This window comes from Scylla paramamosain, chromosome 38 (genome assembly GCF_035594125.1).
Source record: "Scylla paramamosain isolate STU-SP2022 chromosome 38, ASM3559412v1, whole genome shotgun sequence".
NCBI lineage: Eukaryota > Metazoa > Arthropoda > Malacostraca > Decapoda > Portunidae > Scylla > Scylla paramamosain.
Window position 1 is genome coordinate 7,456,235 of NC_087188.1, and position 16,766 is coordinate 7,473,000.

At 41.8% G+C, this 16,766-nt stretch overlaps 2 protein-coding genes across 5 annotated transcripts in view; both read right to left on the reverse strand.

Moving 5' to 3' along the window:
• Positions 1-3,066: 3,066 nt before the first annotated feature.
• LOC135091673 (apolipoprotein D-like) lies at positions 3,067-6,914 on the reverse strand. Its single transcript, XM_063989510.1, has 4 exons — positions 6,774-6,914; positions 5,642-5,861; positions 4,647-4,798; positions 3,067-4,281 (listed from the first exon to the last, which is right to left on the reverse strand). Exons 1-4 carry the CDS (start codon positions 6,906-6,908, stop codon positions 4,075-4,077), a joined length of 714 nt encoding a protein of 237 aa, XP_063845580.1. The 5' UTR covers positions 6,909-6,914; the 3' UTR covers positions 3,067-4,074.
• Positions 6,915-12,260: 5,346 nt separating this feature from the next.
• Positions 12,261-16,766, reverse strand: part of LOC135091674 (protein brunelleschi-like) — a 37,741-nt gene continuing 33,235 nt past the window's right edge. For 3 of the 4 annotated variants that reach the window (XM_063989511.1, XM_063989512.1, XM_063989513.1), the window contains 3 exons: positions 16,151-16,331; positions 15,582-15,805; positions 12,261-15,412 (listed from right to left, as the gene is read on the reverse strand). In XM_063989511.1, the coding sequence (XP_063845581.1) occupies positions 15,221-15,412; positions 15,582-15,805; positions 16,151-16,331 (597 nt within the window). In that variant the 3' untranslated portion in view covers positions 12,261-15,220. The remainder of the gene's footprint in view (positions 15,413-15,581; positions 15,806-16,150; positions 16,332-16,766) is intronic. The other variant, XM_063989514.1, reaches the window with a different exon arrangement.

A 16,766-nucleotide genomic window follows, 5' to 3' on the forward strand; every position in this document is an offset into this window, starting at 1 on the left:
ACAGGTTTATCTTAGCTTTCAAAATACTTGGATTATTGGGATCTGTACCATGGAATTATGTAAAGATAATGTAAAGGAACATGTTGACACACAGCAGCATCCTCTCCATCTTTATTCAGAGCGTCACGAGTGGCCACCAACTCGTCCATGTTTCAGGCGTATTAGGGAGAATGCAACAGTTTAATCATGCAATAAAGAAGATAATTCTAGTGTAATTTCCTTGTTCATTCGTCAACATAACATTGTTTCGTAAAATGTTCTTTTGTCGCATTTAGAATTGTGTTGATACTTATAGCGATGCCGTTTATAATGTTGTGGATATGCTGCTTAGCGATAATTCACTACTCATTTAAAAGTGGCTAGCTGTGTCCATCAAAGAGTGAACTTTTTTTTTTTTTTTTTGCAGTCACGATTATCTATGATTTTCTTCTTCTTCTTCTTCTTCTTCTTCTTCTTCTTCTTCTTCTTCTTCTTCTTCTTCTTCTTCTTCTTCTTTAGTATCACTGTTAAACAGTGTACGTGCATGTTTGTGTGGTCGTAGCGAGTAAGCTGAGTGGTACACCGGCTCCCCTGTGGGTTTTAGTCTCAGCCCTTCCCTCATTAAAAAGAAATGGTCTTTAGTGTTATCAGTCACACAGCCTGGGGAGGGGATGTGTCCCCAAAGGTCACGGCATAAAAAGAGATGAAGAGTGTGCTGCCGTGTGTGCATACTCCTGTGCTATCGGTGATTGCGTCCGGATCATCCCTTGTGTGTGTGTGTGTGTGTGTGTATAGTTTCATTATTACTTATTTTGTTATGGTCTCATCGTGTGAACGTATCGTATATCAATGGATGTAATAACTATAATGTTTAATCAATTCGTCAAGTACAGTGTGTATGTACTGTACCTTCCTAGAAAGAGAGAGAGAGAGAGAGAGAGAGAGAGAGAGAGAGGGGCGGGGGAGAAGAGGTTGCGCAACAGTTTCTGGTAATTTATCTTTGACGAAACTCTTTGGTACACTGAGCAGTCCTCTGACTTTACCACACACACACACACACACACACACCCACACACACACACACAATGGACAGACAAACGGAATGAATCAATCATTTTCTTCATGTAACACTGCATCCTGTTAAATCACTTAACCGATAACATAAAAGTGGAAGCCTCCACGTATGTGGGCGTCTTCCCATGTCATTACTTGGTGGAACATGTCACAAACACAATGGAGTGCTGATAAAAAATGGTTTCTTGTGTTTCTCTTCACTTGAGATCCTAGCTGAGGGAAAGTTTACTTGTACATAGACCCATGTGATTATTACGCAGAATTAAAAAGAAGAAAAAAATACGTAATGAAAGGGTGGGAATGTACAAATGAAAGAAAAAGACAACAGTTCTAATGGGGAGTTTTCTGAACTAACCTGCCAGGTGTCGTCGCTGCTGCATCTCCCCTAATGACATGAGCTGAAATACTGTTGTTGTAAATCAGATGCATAGAGCTTTGATCATTATGCTACTTCAGAAATTCTGCATCAACTTTTAAATATCTTGTATGGATAATTTTGAGAGAAGTTGGTCGAAACAAATATCTTTTTTCTGATTATTTAGTAATACTGTTATCAATATTTTGAATAACATATTACAAGTATAGAAGTTATTGATTTGGACAAGGAAAAAGATAAAAAATAAGACTGTACTAAGCAGTGTGACACAACATGCTCAGTAACATCGTGGTGTATGGATGCAGTTATTTCCGTGGGGATTTTAGCGTCTCTTAGGAAGCGAGCGACATGGCGAAGTAATCGAACACCAAAACGAGCATTTCTCGGGACTGCTCTGGCGTAACGGGAGAGGAATACAGGAAGCCACTGGTTCATGGAGTAGTGGCATGGACACTGCAGCAGGAATTAACTGGTTGTCGTTCCACCTACGTGTTTGTTAACTTCAACTACGGCGCACCGCTCAGATGTTTGTTTTGGTTAGATATACAGCATTACTCTCGCCAGGACACTCGAGTCACCTATTTCCAATTAAAATTGTTGTTTTCATATACTAGGGAGTTGATCTATGTAATTTGGAGCTTTGAGTGGCACAGACATGCTGTCTTCATTTTTATTGTCGTCTACATTAATACGCTTCCGATTAAAGGTGTCCGTACTTTTTTTTGAAATCTCGAGATGACCGAATAAATCTGAATACCACTAGAAAGACGTCACTAGAAAATCAACTTATATATTTTTGTTCATGAATACAGTTCGATTTTACCTGCGTTACTACGCAGAAGAAATTGTGTAGAAAAATATATTATATAAGCTTATTGCATCTTTATGTATATAGAATGACACTGTAGGCATGTTTGATATTGCTCCTGTGTGTGTGAGAAGGGACATGTCTGGTGCTGCCGCCTGGTGACATTCACTACTTTACTAAACTCCCCATTATCAATTCCGCACTGGGCGCGCGCGCGCGCGGTGACCCTGTGTGTGTGTGTGTGTGTGTGTGTGTGTGTGTGTGTGTTGCTTTGAGGTAAAGTACAAGGGCGGTTTTGAAGTGTATCATTAAAGCATTAGTGACTAGTGTTACGTGTTCGTTACGCTTTCTGGGTGAGTGTTACGTTTGGAGAAGCTCCCTCAGCACCGCGCTGTGCCATTACATCCTACATTCCATGTCTTGGTCGTCTCTGAATCGTCTCCCGTCGCATGATTCCCGTAGTTTCCGAGCCTCTGTGACTGAGTGCCGAGTATTACGTAATATTTACATCCTTTTGTGGTGTCTGGAATGATTCGCCTCGCGTGACTCGGTCTCGTAGCAGAGGATAATGTGCAGGTGTCTCTGAGTGGCTACACTGTGATGATGAATGACACAAGCGCATAGTGGGGAATACTGCAATGTGTAGGAATGTGATTGTTTACTGTATGGTTGGCTTATGAATTCAGAGAGAGAAAAGGGAATATAAAAGAGGATGATGTGCAGATATCTTTGAATGGCTACACTGCGATGATGAAAAATAAAGATGTACGTGTGAAATACTGCAATGTGTACCACTGATTATCTACTGTATGGTTGACCAAGTCATCAGTTCAGAGAGATAAAAAGTATATTTCAGATGATATACATAGATTCCAAAGGATCATAAATACATGTATTCCTTATAGTAATGGGAAACAGTATCCATACATTCCATGTCTCAAACTTTTCCTGAATCCCAAAAGTAATGCTGTAGTGCAGCACAGTGTGCATAAAGCAGTTCATGGCCATAACTAGTCAAGGGAGTAGTGGAACAACCCTGAGTAAGCAAGTAATATAGCAATAAGCCACAGTGGAAATAACCCTTTGACTGCGCTAAATTCTTCATTAACTTTATTTGAAAAGTCTGGTGCAGATTTATATTATAATCTCAAAATACACCACTGACATCAAAGGTGATCGAGTATTTACGACATTTTAGCATTTGGCTCAATAAAATCGTGTAAGGTCACACTCGTAATGATTAACACGCGTGACGTTGCATTAACAGTCCTGAGAAATCAAGGTGACTGCAACAGACCATTTGACTACACAATTTAGCTCGAGTCAAAGAGTTAATTAACGATGAAAGGTTAACATGATAAGTAATGTATTCGTAAACATACCCAGATAGTGAGACTCGTATCCTTAACTGCTTTGGTTCTACTTCATACAGGGAGTGCCACGTGTAAGCCTTGCAGCTTGCAGCGTGTGGCTTCTTGCAGCTTCCTTTATTTCCTATGTTCTTATGTTCTCTCACCACGACAATCTTCAAAAGGTCGCAGAGATTATTAGTCAGATTCCCACGAGTGTTTTTTCCCACGGCCATCCTCCAATTTTGGATAATCCGTTTGGGACCATCGTTGGGTGGAACCATCGTTGGGCCTTTTTTTTTTCTAGGCCATTGTTCCTTTTCCTTGAAAAAAAAAATAAAAAATAAAATATTTCAAGAATCAGGAAAAGCCCATTCAAATCCTTATAACTTACATTAAAGCTTACTGAAAGTAGTGGAGACGAGGCGCCGAATTGTTTAATTACGAATACGACCATAATGATTAAAAAAAGGAGCAATTCACACATGTTAGTGATCGTGCATGTAGCCGTAAAACTGGTCTCCAATCGTCTCCCTGTTCCTTTGCTCCTGAGACATGTCGCCGCCAGAGCCGCCTAGCGGGCCGGCATCCGAGCTCCCTGCGCCGCCAGATATCGGTGGGCGGTAGCGCTGGCAAATGCTCTGCTTGACTCGTGTGTAGTACTCAACCACCAGCCCCTCGAATCTCCCGCGTGCCTGGAGGAGAGGAAGTAGGATTGTTGAACGAATTGTTCAAAGTTTGCAAGGTTGTAATGCTAATGCTTATGTAAGACAGTGGGAAAGAAGAATGATAGATAATATATAGGAGAAATGGCAGTTTGAGTGAAATTTGCTGTGTAGAGAGAGAGAGAGAGAGAGAGAGAGAGAGAGAGAGAGAGAGAGAGAGAGAGAGAGAGAGAGAGAGAGAGAGAGGAAATAACTACTTAAAGTCATTGAAGATTAATAAAAGAGTGTCGAGGGATGAGACAGACCGAAGCGCAGATGGACACTGAAAGAGACGGACGGACGGACGGACAGAGGCACAGAGAGACAGGGGGATGCAATGCTCAGGCGGTGCTTACCATCTGTCTCTGGTCCACCCTGATCTTGGGCGTCCTCGAGAGCACGATGCCATTCTGCCTGTGAGCGAGGAGGAACGACTGGCACATCACCACTCCTGCGTAGTTGTCGTAGTCCGTGTCGTGTACGGTGAACGCGTACGACCCTGCTAAGTCTGGGAGGACGAGGAAGAAGAGGAGAAAATAAATAAGATGAATCAGTGAATACATATAATAACAAACAAAACAAAAAATAAAAACAATGAAACAAAACAGGATGAAGTAAACAGATAAAATAAAACAAAGCAAAATAGATAAATAAATAAAGAAAGAAAAATAATAAAGGCATTACAATTATTAGAAGCGATTATATCCAAAATTATATTCTTAGGAACTTTATTGTCTAATTTTTAGTATACCTATAAAAATTAAAATGATAAGAAAGGCAATATTAGAAGCAAATGTATCCAGAATGATCATCTCGGGAGGTTCATTGTTTATTTCTACAGTTCATCCGCAGATTTACTTTCTTCAACAAACAAGATGAATAGACAGACCATCAAATTGGAAAAATAAATAAATAAATAAAAAAAAGAGAATTAAGTGAGGTATCTATCAGGGTTGAAGGGGAATCGAACCTAACTTTTATTATTAGGGCAGCCTTCGCCAATATGTGCAAAGTTTTGATAAGTTACGTGGCTTGTGTAGTCTTTCTATGACTTCACCAACTCCACTTGTTTCGCATACTTAAACATTTGGCGACAACTTCTAAGATGCTCTAGTGTAAGTTATTGGAGTTGTCAATTGTGGTTTTATGATGCTAGTGCTAAGTGAACAAGGACATTAGACCATTAGTAGGAAAACTACCCATGAGAACCCGACTAATCATATATGTGACCATTTCAAGTAATCTGTGTGAGAACATAAGAACATACGAAAATAAGGGAAGCTGCAAAGAAGCCGCCAGGCCTACACGTGGCAGTCACAGTAATAAAACGTTTTAGAACCCTAGTACTCACTGAGAGGCCAGTTGACCCTCATGTTCCCCGAGCCGTCAGAAGCCTCGGTGAGGGTGCCGGTGGTGAGGGAAGTGCCGCTGACACCCACGGCGTTCAGTATCCCAGAGCCCTTCATCTCCTGAATGTACCACGTGCCGTTCACGTTGCCCTTCGTAATGTTCCATGTGACGCACTCCTCCCTGCCATCAAAGCTCTCCATCACGTACCACATCCCGTGGAACTGTGTGGAGCGCCAGGTAGTGAACGTGTTAGTGGACTGGCGGTGAGGATGGTGTGGATGCTGGTGGTGTTGGTGTTACTATAATGATGATGTTAAAGAAGATGAAAATTATGATGTTTCAAATGATGCCTTGTACCTTAGATCGTGATAATAAGTCTTTTCTCCTTCTTTTTCTTTGTTATGTAAGAGGCGTTCTGGCCAAGGGCTACAGAAAGGCTGGGAAAAAAAAAAGGCCCACTGAAGGTACCAGTCCCTAAAAGTGGAGCCAAAACGGTTATTCAGAATCAAAGCGTCTTGAAACCTCCCTCTTGGATGAGTTCAAGTCATAGGGAGAGAAATACAAAAGTAGGCTGGGAGTTTCAGAGTTTACCAGTGAAAGGGAGTGAAAGACTGAGAATACTGGTTAACTCTTGCAATAGGAAGGTGGACAGAATAAGGGTGAGAGAATGTAGAAAGCCTTGTGATGTAGAATGATGGTGAAGGTGTCAGTGGAATGGTGATGACAGTGAAAAGGATGTAGATCATAATGAAGATGTTAAGGAAATTTCGATGATACGGAAGAGAATGTAGATGTTGATAATAGTGAGGATGATAATAGAATGGTGATGATAGTGCTGATATGTAAATAGAATGAATAGTGAAAAAAAAAATATTGACTATGGTGAAGGAAATATTACGTAGAGAGAAATTGAAGACTGAAAATCGAATAATGTTGTTGTTGTTGTTGTTGTTTCTTTATGATGGCATTTTTTTTCAGTTTCATATTTTTTTTTTCTTTTTTTTTATGATGAATAGTTATGGTCCTCGACAATAACAAATTGTATTATAATGTTCTCTCTCTCTCTCTCTCTCTCTCTCTCTCTCTCTCTCTCTCTCTCTCTCTCTCTCTCTCTCTCTCTCTCTCTCTCTCACCTTTTCCATATCCAGAGTCTCCACGCCAGGTATTTTTGGACAAGAACCTGACTTGAGCTTGAACGCGACGCTAGATGGCACCGCCACCATCACCACCACCACCACCATCACCATCAGTCTCGCCATGCCTGTCATCCTGAAATTTAAAGATCACCATTATTAGTCACCATCACTATCAGTCAGTATCACCACTTCCTTAACTTCACTCTGTCTGGATCACGTGGGAGGATTTTGATTAACTTGAGTGGAAAGAACTTAAAAAATAAGGAGACATTCAGAGAGAGAGAGAGAGAGAGAGAGAGAGAGAGAGAGAGAGAGAGAGAGAGTTACACAAGACAGCTGCTGATGATGAATTTAAATAACAGATTATATTACAAGAATACTGGAAGAGAGTGGATATTAATTAAAGATTGAAAAAAAAACATTAAATTTAGACAAAAAGGTCACATAACAACATGCAGAACACGCACATTACGTAATTGAGGATACATAAACGTTAAATCCTAGCCAATAAATAGAAAAAAAAAATAACATGTAAATAAATAGATCACATTGTAAGTATAAACTGAAAACAAACCACAAACACAACACTCACAAAACCGAGAGATGAATTCAGACAACACGCATGCACGGCACCACAAGACATGAACCCAAACAGAACACGTCACACAACTCACCTCTAAGCCACGGGGACACTGAACTGAATCCCACTGGCCGCGTCCTTCCTTTATATGCCCTGCTCGGGGACAACACTTGGCTGTAACTCAAAAATTACTTGTCTGCCATCCGCTCACTGTACAGTTGAGGATCACAGGGTTGGAGGCACCGGAATCAGACTTCAGTGTTCCTCTATCTCGAATAATCACAGTAATTTAGTGCGCACAATGAGAGGCAGAGGCTGGGTGAGTTTCTGTCCCTGGTCTTCGTAGTAACCTGAACATGACGGGATGTCACGAAGCGTGCGTGTGTGTCAATGGATGATGGGTGGTTTGTTTATTTGTGTGTACGAATAAGCGTCGTGTCTTGTGTATGTGGGTGGGTGGGTGGGTCATCTCTCTCTCTCTCTCTCTCTCTCTCTCTCTCTCTCTCTCTGGAAGTCAAGGTTTAAGAAATTTAATGAAAGAAGGGTGAAAGGAAAACAGGAAGGACAAATAAGGACAAATGATAAACCATTAAGACATCTGAAAGAATGAAATAAGCGGCATGAACAGAGGCAAGGACACACAGGCACGCACACACACACAAAGGAGCAAGGAGGCACATGCACACACGCGTTGCCTCACAAATGCACGCCGCCACACACAGGAACAATTAACAAATTCTCGGTATTCCATACAATCTCAGGAGGAAAAGCGTCAAGATCGCCCCAGGACACCTCAGGAGCGTGCTACGGATTCATCGCAGATCGGTCTTGGTTTCTACCCGGCGTCTTCGAAGCAGGATCGCCGCAATCTTGACGACAAAAATTACGCCATCTTGGTTTCACCGAAGATCGGGCTTGGAAGACCAGCGCGATCTTGGACGACAAGAACGTGCCGAAAGTCTTGTTAGTGACAAATCTGGTGCACGCGTCCTTCATCTCGGCGTCACTTCCTCGATATCCACCTTTATCTGGTTCCGGCCGCATTCTTTATTGTACTTTGTTCTTATCGAAGCGGAAACTTATAAAGGGAACAAGGTCTTGCGTCACACACGTGGCAGGATGCTGGCCATCATGCCCTCACCTGCCTGTGTTTGGCTTAAGGAGCATTCGAGAACATTCTTCAGCGCTTCAGTATCTTATCCACACTACTACTACTAACGCTCTCTTGTGGAAGTTATTAGGATTATCAAGGGTGTTTTCATGATCCTAGTAACATCTTAAGTATTCTACATCTATGACTGCCTGTAATGGAAGTTATTACAATTTCCAAAGATGTTTTCATGATTCTGGTGATAGTTTAACAAGTATTAGAACATAAGAAATAAGGGAAGCTGCAAGAAGCGACCAGGCTTACACGTGGCAGTCCCTGTATGGAATATACCTACCTATTTCCATCTATTATCCCCATCCATAAACCTGTCTAATCTTCTCTTAAAGCTCTCTAATGTCCTAGCACTAACAACATGATTACTGAGTCCGTTCCACTCATCTACCACTCCTTCCTAAACCTAAATTTTTCAAGCTTGAACCCGTCATTTCTTGTTCTACCCTGGTTGCTGATCCTAAGAATTTTGCTTACATCCCCCTTGTTATAACCCTTATACCACTTAAAGACTTCTATCAGGTCCCCTCCCAACCTACGTCTCTCTAAAGAATGTAAATTTAACAACTTCAGTCTCGCCTCGTAAGGAATACTCCTCATCCCCTGTACCCTTTTAGTCATTCTCCTCTATACTGATTCTAATAGACCTATATCTTTCCTGTAATGTGGGGACCAGAACTGCACAGCGTAGTCTAGATGAGGTCTGATCAGCGCCAAGTATAACTTTAATATTACTTCCGGCCTTCTACTTTTAACACTCCTAAAAATTAATCTTAGTACCCTATTTGTCCTGTTTCTGGCCTCTATGCATTGTTTTCCTAGACGGAGTTCAGAGCTAACTATAACTCCTAAATCTTTCTCGTACCCTGTACCTACCAGAGTATTTTTTTTTCTTTTTGCGTCTTTAACAACCTGTATTGGAAATTGTGAAGGTTTCCGAAGGTATTTTCATTATTCTAGTGATCTTTTAACAAGTGTTTACACCTTTTAACTGTCTGTAATGGAGGCTGTTAAAATTTTCAGGATTTTCAAGGGTGTCTTCATGATTATATGTGATAATTTAACGAGTGTTTAAATATTCTACATCTTTAACAGCCTGCAGTGGAAATGATAGAGGTTTATAAGCGTTTTTTTTCAAGATTTTAGTGATAGTTTAACAAAGATTCTGCACTTCAGCTGAACAGACACCCATGAGAAACCAGCGGATCATCTCTCGGGTCTCTGGAACGATTCTGATAAGAGCCATTCGCGTTTCTAAGAAGGAGAATTACTCACTTCCTGGGCCTATCGATCTGATCCTGACGCAGTGACACGGGCTTGTCAAGTTGAGCAGTTCCTGTAAAAGTCATTGATGCGATTGAGGCATGTGTGTGTGTGTGTGTGTGTGTGTGTGTGATGCCTTTACTTCCGTACCTTAACATGATTTATTGTAATCTGCGTTTAGAATATTATTATGCTTCAGAAAACCGGACAGGTTGAAAGAATAATTCGTCGTAAAGTTTCCCCGTATAGCTAGATCATTGTTATTGTCGAGAATGTTATTGTTATGAACGTAATGCTTGGGTGCCGCATAAATCTGTCCACATGTTTACATTCCGCCGTGTGCGGTAATGTGCGTGACCTTGTGTGCTCATGGCGGGAGTGTACAAATCGTCACACACACACGCACACACACACACACACACACACACACACACACACAAAGCTTCTTGTGGCTTATCGGAACAAATGGAAAGTTTTGTAATGAAGAAATCGAAACAAGCCTGTATGTAAAAAGACAGAGTTGTCTGTCGTCTTCCCCAAAGCCACCGAGATGTCTTAGGAATGGAAGCAAAAACCTGGCTATTCATCTTAGTTTCTCACGCTTCTCGGTCTCTTCAATACACCTGGCCATTTTCGGTGTTTTATAGTCCCATGTAACTGTCGATAATCGCCCTCACAGTTGTATGGATCAGTCTAGTTTGTTTGAGTCATTGCTAAAACTTCCCATTATGGCCCATGAGTCTCTTTTTATATATAATTTGCTTGAGTGGCCCATGTCGATAAAGGTTCTTTGCGAGGTGCTGTTAGCGTTGCTCGTGGCGACCGTGGCGGCAGGCGAGCCAGACTCAACACCGGGCGTCGCATTGGTACAAGTGGACGCTAAAAGAATCAACGCAGTACAGATGCACGCTCAGCCTTATGATGGCCAAGACCTCATGGAGATCGAGGAGCGGAGTCATGCATCAAGTCGCCACTCGCTCCGCCACCCTCACAGCTCCCGTCACTCTCAGCGCCTTCACTCGGCGCAAGTCAAACCTCCTCGCTGCCTTTCCCGCTCCCGCTGCGGCCACTACAAAGAGCGCGCCGCAGCACCCTCGCGCCGAAGGCCTCACCATCTTCTTGTCGCTGTCGAGGAGCCACCTAAATCTCGGTCGCTCAGTCGTAGTCTAAAATGTACCAAGCAAAAACGTAAATGCCGTGAACAAAAACGTATTCCGGATAAGAGACGCAGACGTTTAGAAAAAGAGTGGCGTCACCAGAAACGTATTGAAATAAAGAAACCTAAGGGAAAAAATCTCGGCAAACAGAAGGTAGAACTTACTCCGCAGATACGCGAACAGCAGAACCAAACAAAACTTTTTGAAGAGGTGCAACATCTCAAGAACAAAGTGAAGAAATTGCAGAGAAAACTAAAGAAACGAAAGTCTTTTGGAAAGGAGGAAGACAAGTCTGTTAAGGAGGTCATTATTAGACAGAAAGAGGAACCCGTCGTGAAGAAAAGTGTGGAGCCAGTCATCCTGCCACTTATGGAGAGGCTCGTGTCTTTAACAAAGCAGCAACAAACACCGGCAGCTGGGGAGAGCAGCTGCTGCCCTCACGATCCTCAGGCAGCGTCCACAATTTCCTCTCCCGCGTGTGAATCCTGTGAACACGTCACCTCCACAGACTGCTATGCCACTGACAGACCCTCCATCTGTTGCTCCTCCTCAGACAACATGCAAAATTCCTCTATAAAAAGCCCCAGCTCAAAAAATTCCTCCACTGACAACCCGTCCTCAGAAAGTTCCTCCACGGCCATCCTCCCCTCACAGAGTCCATCCTCTGACACCCTCTCAGAAAATTTCTCCATTGACAACCGTTCCATAAACAGTACCTCCACTAGCAGCAACTCCACAAACGGTTCCTCAGACATCTGCATCATCTTAGACAGTTATTCCACCACAAACTCCGTAACAGAATGAACACACCAGGTTCAGGGACGCGTCTCAACCAATTCTAGGTGTAATCGCCTAAGGAACTTGCTGCAGTGCCACAACACTAGCTGTTAAAACACTGGTGAGACTATGGACACAGTCAATTATATGCAATGCTGTTGCAGCTGAAACATCAAAGGCACATCTGGTATACGTCCTGAGTGGTTCGTGGAGCTTTTCTGTCTCATGTTCAAAACGTTAATGTTATGTATTCATCTATCTACATATCCATAAACCAATTTGATTTCCCATAAAGCAGGGTGTACAACACATGTTTTGTCTCATTATAGGGACATCTGCAGATGAGAGGGCTGCCAATCCTTTCACTGTTCCTTTTACCCACCTTTTGTGAAATACAAGATGAGTATAGAGTAAAAATTGCAAAACATTTCCACTAAATTACTATAGCAAAAGAGCATCAGACAGACAAGAGCATAACGATCCCCCACCTGTTTAGAGTTCACTAGACACTGCCTTAATAGTGAGGGAACAGTAATTTCCCCATGACTAAATTGACGTTTTATTAGGTCCATATGAACATATATACAGATATAACAATATAGAGAGGATTTACAATAATATCTATGGTGTGATTTTCAGGTGGAACATATCAAACAAAATGCTAAATCATATACATAACAAAAAACCAAATTTGTCTTTCAACATTTATAAATACATCAGTAATCAGTCTGAAATAAAATAACCATAGCATTAACAGACGCTACCCAGTATAGTTACTGCCAGGCACATAAGAGGCTACAACGCCTGCTCCTTCTTCACATATCTTGGCACTCCACTTGTGCGCACACACACACACACACACACACACACACACACACACACACACACACACACACACACACACACACACACTCACTCACTCACTCACTCACTCACTCACTCACTCACTCACTCACACACACACACACACACACACACACACACACACACACTTGAATAATCTCTCACTAATAATTTTATTGCTCAACATGTAAGAGTTTGAGCTGAAGTTATTTCTGCACCTTAAGATCCGAAAAAAGAGAGTAAAGTGGGAAAAGATATTTATTTATTGTTGAGTGACAGGAAGCAATGAGGAAGTGTGGGTTCAGGCTTGCGGCAAACAGTGAGTGCACCAAACAGCAAGGGTGTTGAGAGGCTCAGGGAGGACAATCAGGTAGAGAAGCAAGGCAGACATACCCTTGGATGCCTTTCTTGTCCACTACTTGCCACTGTTTATAAATTAACATTGTCTTGTGCATTTTCCTACATGAAAAATACTGATTCAAGTTGTATGTTGTGTTTATCCATCGATACACTGCCCTGTTCATGCACCACAGAACCAGTTTTCAGTAAGATGCTGAGGCTCTATATAAGCATCTACTGTTGGTGGTGGGAAAGAGTAGACTTGTCATTGAGAGATAGTCAGGTTTTGGCCACAGTGTCAACCAGTAACAAATTTAAATCAGAGTTGTAACAGTTTTCCAAGCTATTGATGATATTTAACTTTGTAAGGTTGAGTAAGGTAACAGGCTTATAAATAATGATAGAGAGCACAGTGAGTACTTTGTTTAAGAAGAAAATAAGTTGTGATGTTAGGGCATAAATAATCACATCTTATGAGACTTTGGACCAAGGACAGGGCAGCATACAAGTGGGTAAAGACAAGAGCACATATCTAATATGATGGAATCCTGTGCAATACTAATCATACCAAAATGCTGAGTTATTCATTCATGCATCAGATCTTATCATTCTTTAAGAAATCTGCTTTTATCAAAGTATGGGCACAGTACATAGGAAATTATACTTATTACTTGTACTAATCTAAGGATATTTATTATCTTATGCACCATCATCCTACTTTGTTCATTTCCATGTGACAAAAAAGATACTGCCCCAACATAGATTACTTAAATAATATAACTTAGTAATTTTGATCAACATAATCCAAATGATAAGTTTGTCATAATGTCTCAGAAGCAGAAGACTTGGTGTGTCTAAAAGAATAAATCAATGTCCCTTACAACAACAGTAATGATTTGACAAACAAACAACGATATCCCAGCACCGTGAGGTACGTCAGCCAGTGTAGTGAAGGGAGCAGTGCCTGTTTTGTCCCATGAGAGCAAACAGACTACAGCACTTCCCATAACACCCTTGGGTCTGGGGCTGGTGAGGTGAGCATCAAGTAGACTCCAGCTGCTTTCTTTGGTAGGGAAGAAGAGCAAGGCAGTCCTCATGACTTTGTTTTAACTTAAGATATAAAGAATCTGCTTTTTTGTTCGTCTTAGGCACCAAGTCTGCATTGGCAAGAAACAGACACTTCTGAGGTCAACTTTCCATCATGAGCTGAGTGTTACAGAGGTAGTGGTGCAGGACCCCTTGCTGAGATAAGAAAAAATGGTTTGAGTATTCAGTTCTTCCTGTAGAGGAGGAGGAAAAAGGTAGAAGAGCACACTCGTGTCTCAACCATCAAACTGTTTTTAGGAATACAGAAGAATTTATCCTTTTAAAAAAAAGTGTTGCAAAATGAAGCCAACAACAACTAAACAGCAACTAGCAGGAGTTGTATACATTCAATTTTTACATTATCATACACTCAAATATACATATCACAAAATTCAAAATGCACAAATATTGTGCTGTTGTACATATCAATCAGTACATCATGAGGGCACCTTATAATAACTATATAAACTGTGCTTAATATACATATCACTCTATGGTACTTTGGTTGTATTAATGCAATTCATATACAGTATTTTGTCATATAATTTCACACCCCTTTTGAGAATGACATGAATCAAGGCAAAGTTTCTGAGCTTTGTTTCCTGCAACCTTCATGGAGGTACTTCACTTCACTGTTCCAATTGGCCTGATGAGGGAGCCAGGTACTTGAGGCAGGACAAACACGACCCTCACACAGACATGTCTGCCCTCCACTGCCAATGGTTAAAAGTCTGACCACAGGTGAAAAATGCATTCTTACCACACCTCCGAATGATAAACACCAAGTAGTATTTCAACAACAGAACAACCGAGTAGTATCTGGGGGCATTAGTCCTGAGGGCGGCTACGAGGGGTGACAACACCACACACACAACTAGGTGGGCCTACGGGTCTTGCTAACACAAGGCTTTATAGCTCGTTTTCCAACACTCCTCATAGTAGCAAAAACAGGCAGTAAACAGTACCCCAGCTTGGGCTACCAGAAGGAAGACCACCAGCATAATACTGCATTAGGAAAATACTACTACCGTTTCAAAAAAGTTTACAGACAGAACAACCCAACCCACCATTATGCTATGTTACAGTGTGCTGCGTGGCAGGTCTCCATTGGGCAGCAAAACAAAAGTTAGATGCAGGTGTTGGTTTAGTTTAACTGTTAACCATACAACCCCATATACAGTAGACCAACCTTCCAGCATGCCTCTTCACCACCTTCAGGTCAGTGGGTGCCTCCACTTCAGGCATCAGTCACTGTGATCTCCAGGGGTGGGGCAAACTTCCAGGCATGTTGGTGGGCTGGTGTGATGTTCTCATAGAAGGAGGTCTGTGCTGCCACTGCTGCTGGGGAGCAAGTCACCTCAACCTTGAATACACCTGCTGTGAAGAACACCAGTCCACAACAATGCTGGAACTCCTCGCCTTCTTTCAGCTGTAAAATGGTGAAAAACAAACCTTGTCACAAGTCATGATATATTAAAAGACTCAGTAAAGTTTTCTTCCTATTGTGGTTGGCTAAGAAGGAAAAAAATTCATGTCATATTGTAACCATCCCTGGCCTGGATCAATAATGAGTGCTTAAAAACAGTGAAGCAACATGCCTGTGGGGTGGTGAGCTTGGTAGCCCCAATGGTGGTCATCTTGGCATCCAGGCGGTAGTTGAGGTGGCCGTTCTGGTGGTCCTGGAAGGCTGTGATGCGCAGGCTGAGGGGCGGTAGAGGCGCCCCACTAGTATTGGTGATGCCCACACCCAGCTGCAGCGGCCGGCCCACCACACCACTGTTCTCTGTCCCACCTACAACCTCTTGTCCATCAACCTGCACATCTGTAAACAAAAGGCAACACACTGTGACAGCTGATGTAAATAATGCTGGCTTTGGTTTCAAAATACAAAAGCTCCTCAGGTTAACCATTCGTTACTAATACAGTCACAGTACATGTCACTGTTTTTGGGGCTTGCTGTAGTTACAATCAACTGAATATGTTTCTTAGCTATTTTTTCTCTATGTCAGAAAGCTGTTGTCTTGTCAAACCCTATCATGGCCACTTTATTTAGGATATATAGTGTCTGGATATTGTTTTTTAAACATCACATTATGGTTACTATATAAAACCAACACAGTGAATCAGACATGGATCACAGGACTTGATGACACTCTTGATGCCTCACCCCAGTGTATGGGAGCCATGGTGATGAGGTCATGTGTGGATGGAGGGAAGGTTATGCCAGCCAGGGAGGCACGTCCAGGGGTATCATTGGGGCCAAGGGTCCAGCGCAGCTCTACCAGGGAAGCTACATGCCCCCCCAGCACCTCAGACCAGCCCCACCCACTCTCACTCTCTCTGCCATCCTGGAAAAAATGAAAGTGAGATTAGACAGGTTTCCTAACATGTGAATATATGAACTTGATTTTAGAAAACAGTGGAACCTCAGTTACTGAATGCCTCCCTTTTCAAACAAATCAGTTTTTGAACAAAATTTTGAACTAATTATTTCTTTGGTTGCAGTACCATAACTCAGTTCTAGAACAAAGTTACTTTACTATGAATACTAAAAACCAGCAAAAGCTGCTGTTTGTTACTAATTTATAGTTTCTATAAATATTTACTTCATTTTTATATATATCTGGAGAAGGGACACAGTGTAAAACACTAATTCAATCTCTGAAATACGGTAAATGTGATTCCATTGAAAAGCCTCAATGTAAACAAACAGTTTTCGGTGCTCTGGAGTAATCCTGAGCCACCTGTGGTTTTCTCAATGATCCCTAATGCCATCACTACAA

Bases quoted from the DNA above. Each gene is read 5' to 3' on its own strand.
- LOC135091673 (XM_063989510.1), bottom strand. From the start codon at position 6,908: ATGACAGGCATGGCGAGACTGATGGTGATGGTGGTGGTGGTGGTGATG. The intron at 4,799-5,641 runs GTGAGTACTAGG...TCGTCCTCCCAG, and splicing joins GAGGGTCAACTGGCCTCTCA to ACTTAGCAGGGTCGTACGCG. The intron at 4,282-4,646 runs GTAAGCACCGCC...CCTCTCCTCCAG, and splicing joins GGGTGGACCAGAGACAGATG to GCACGCGGGAGATTCGAGGG.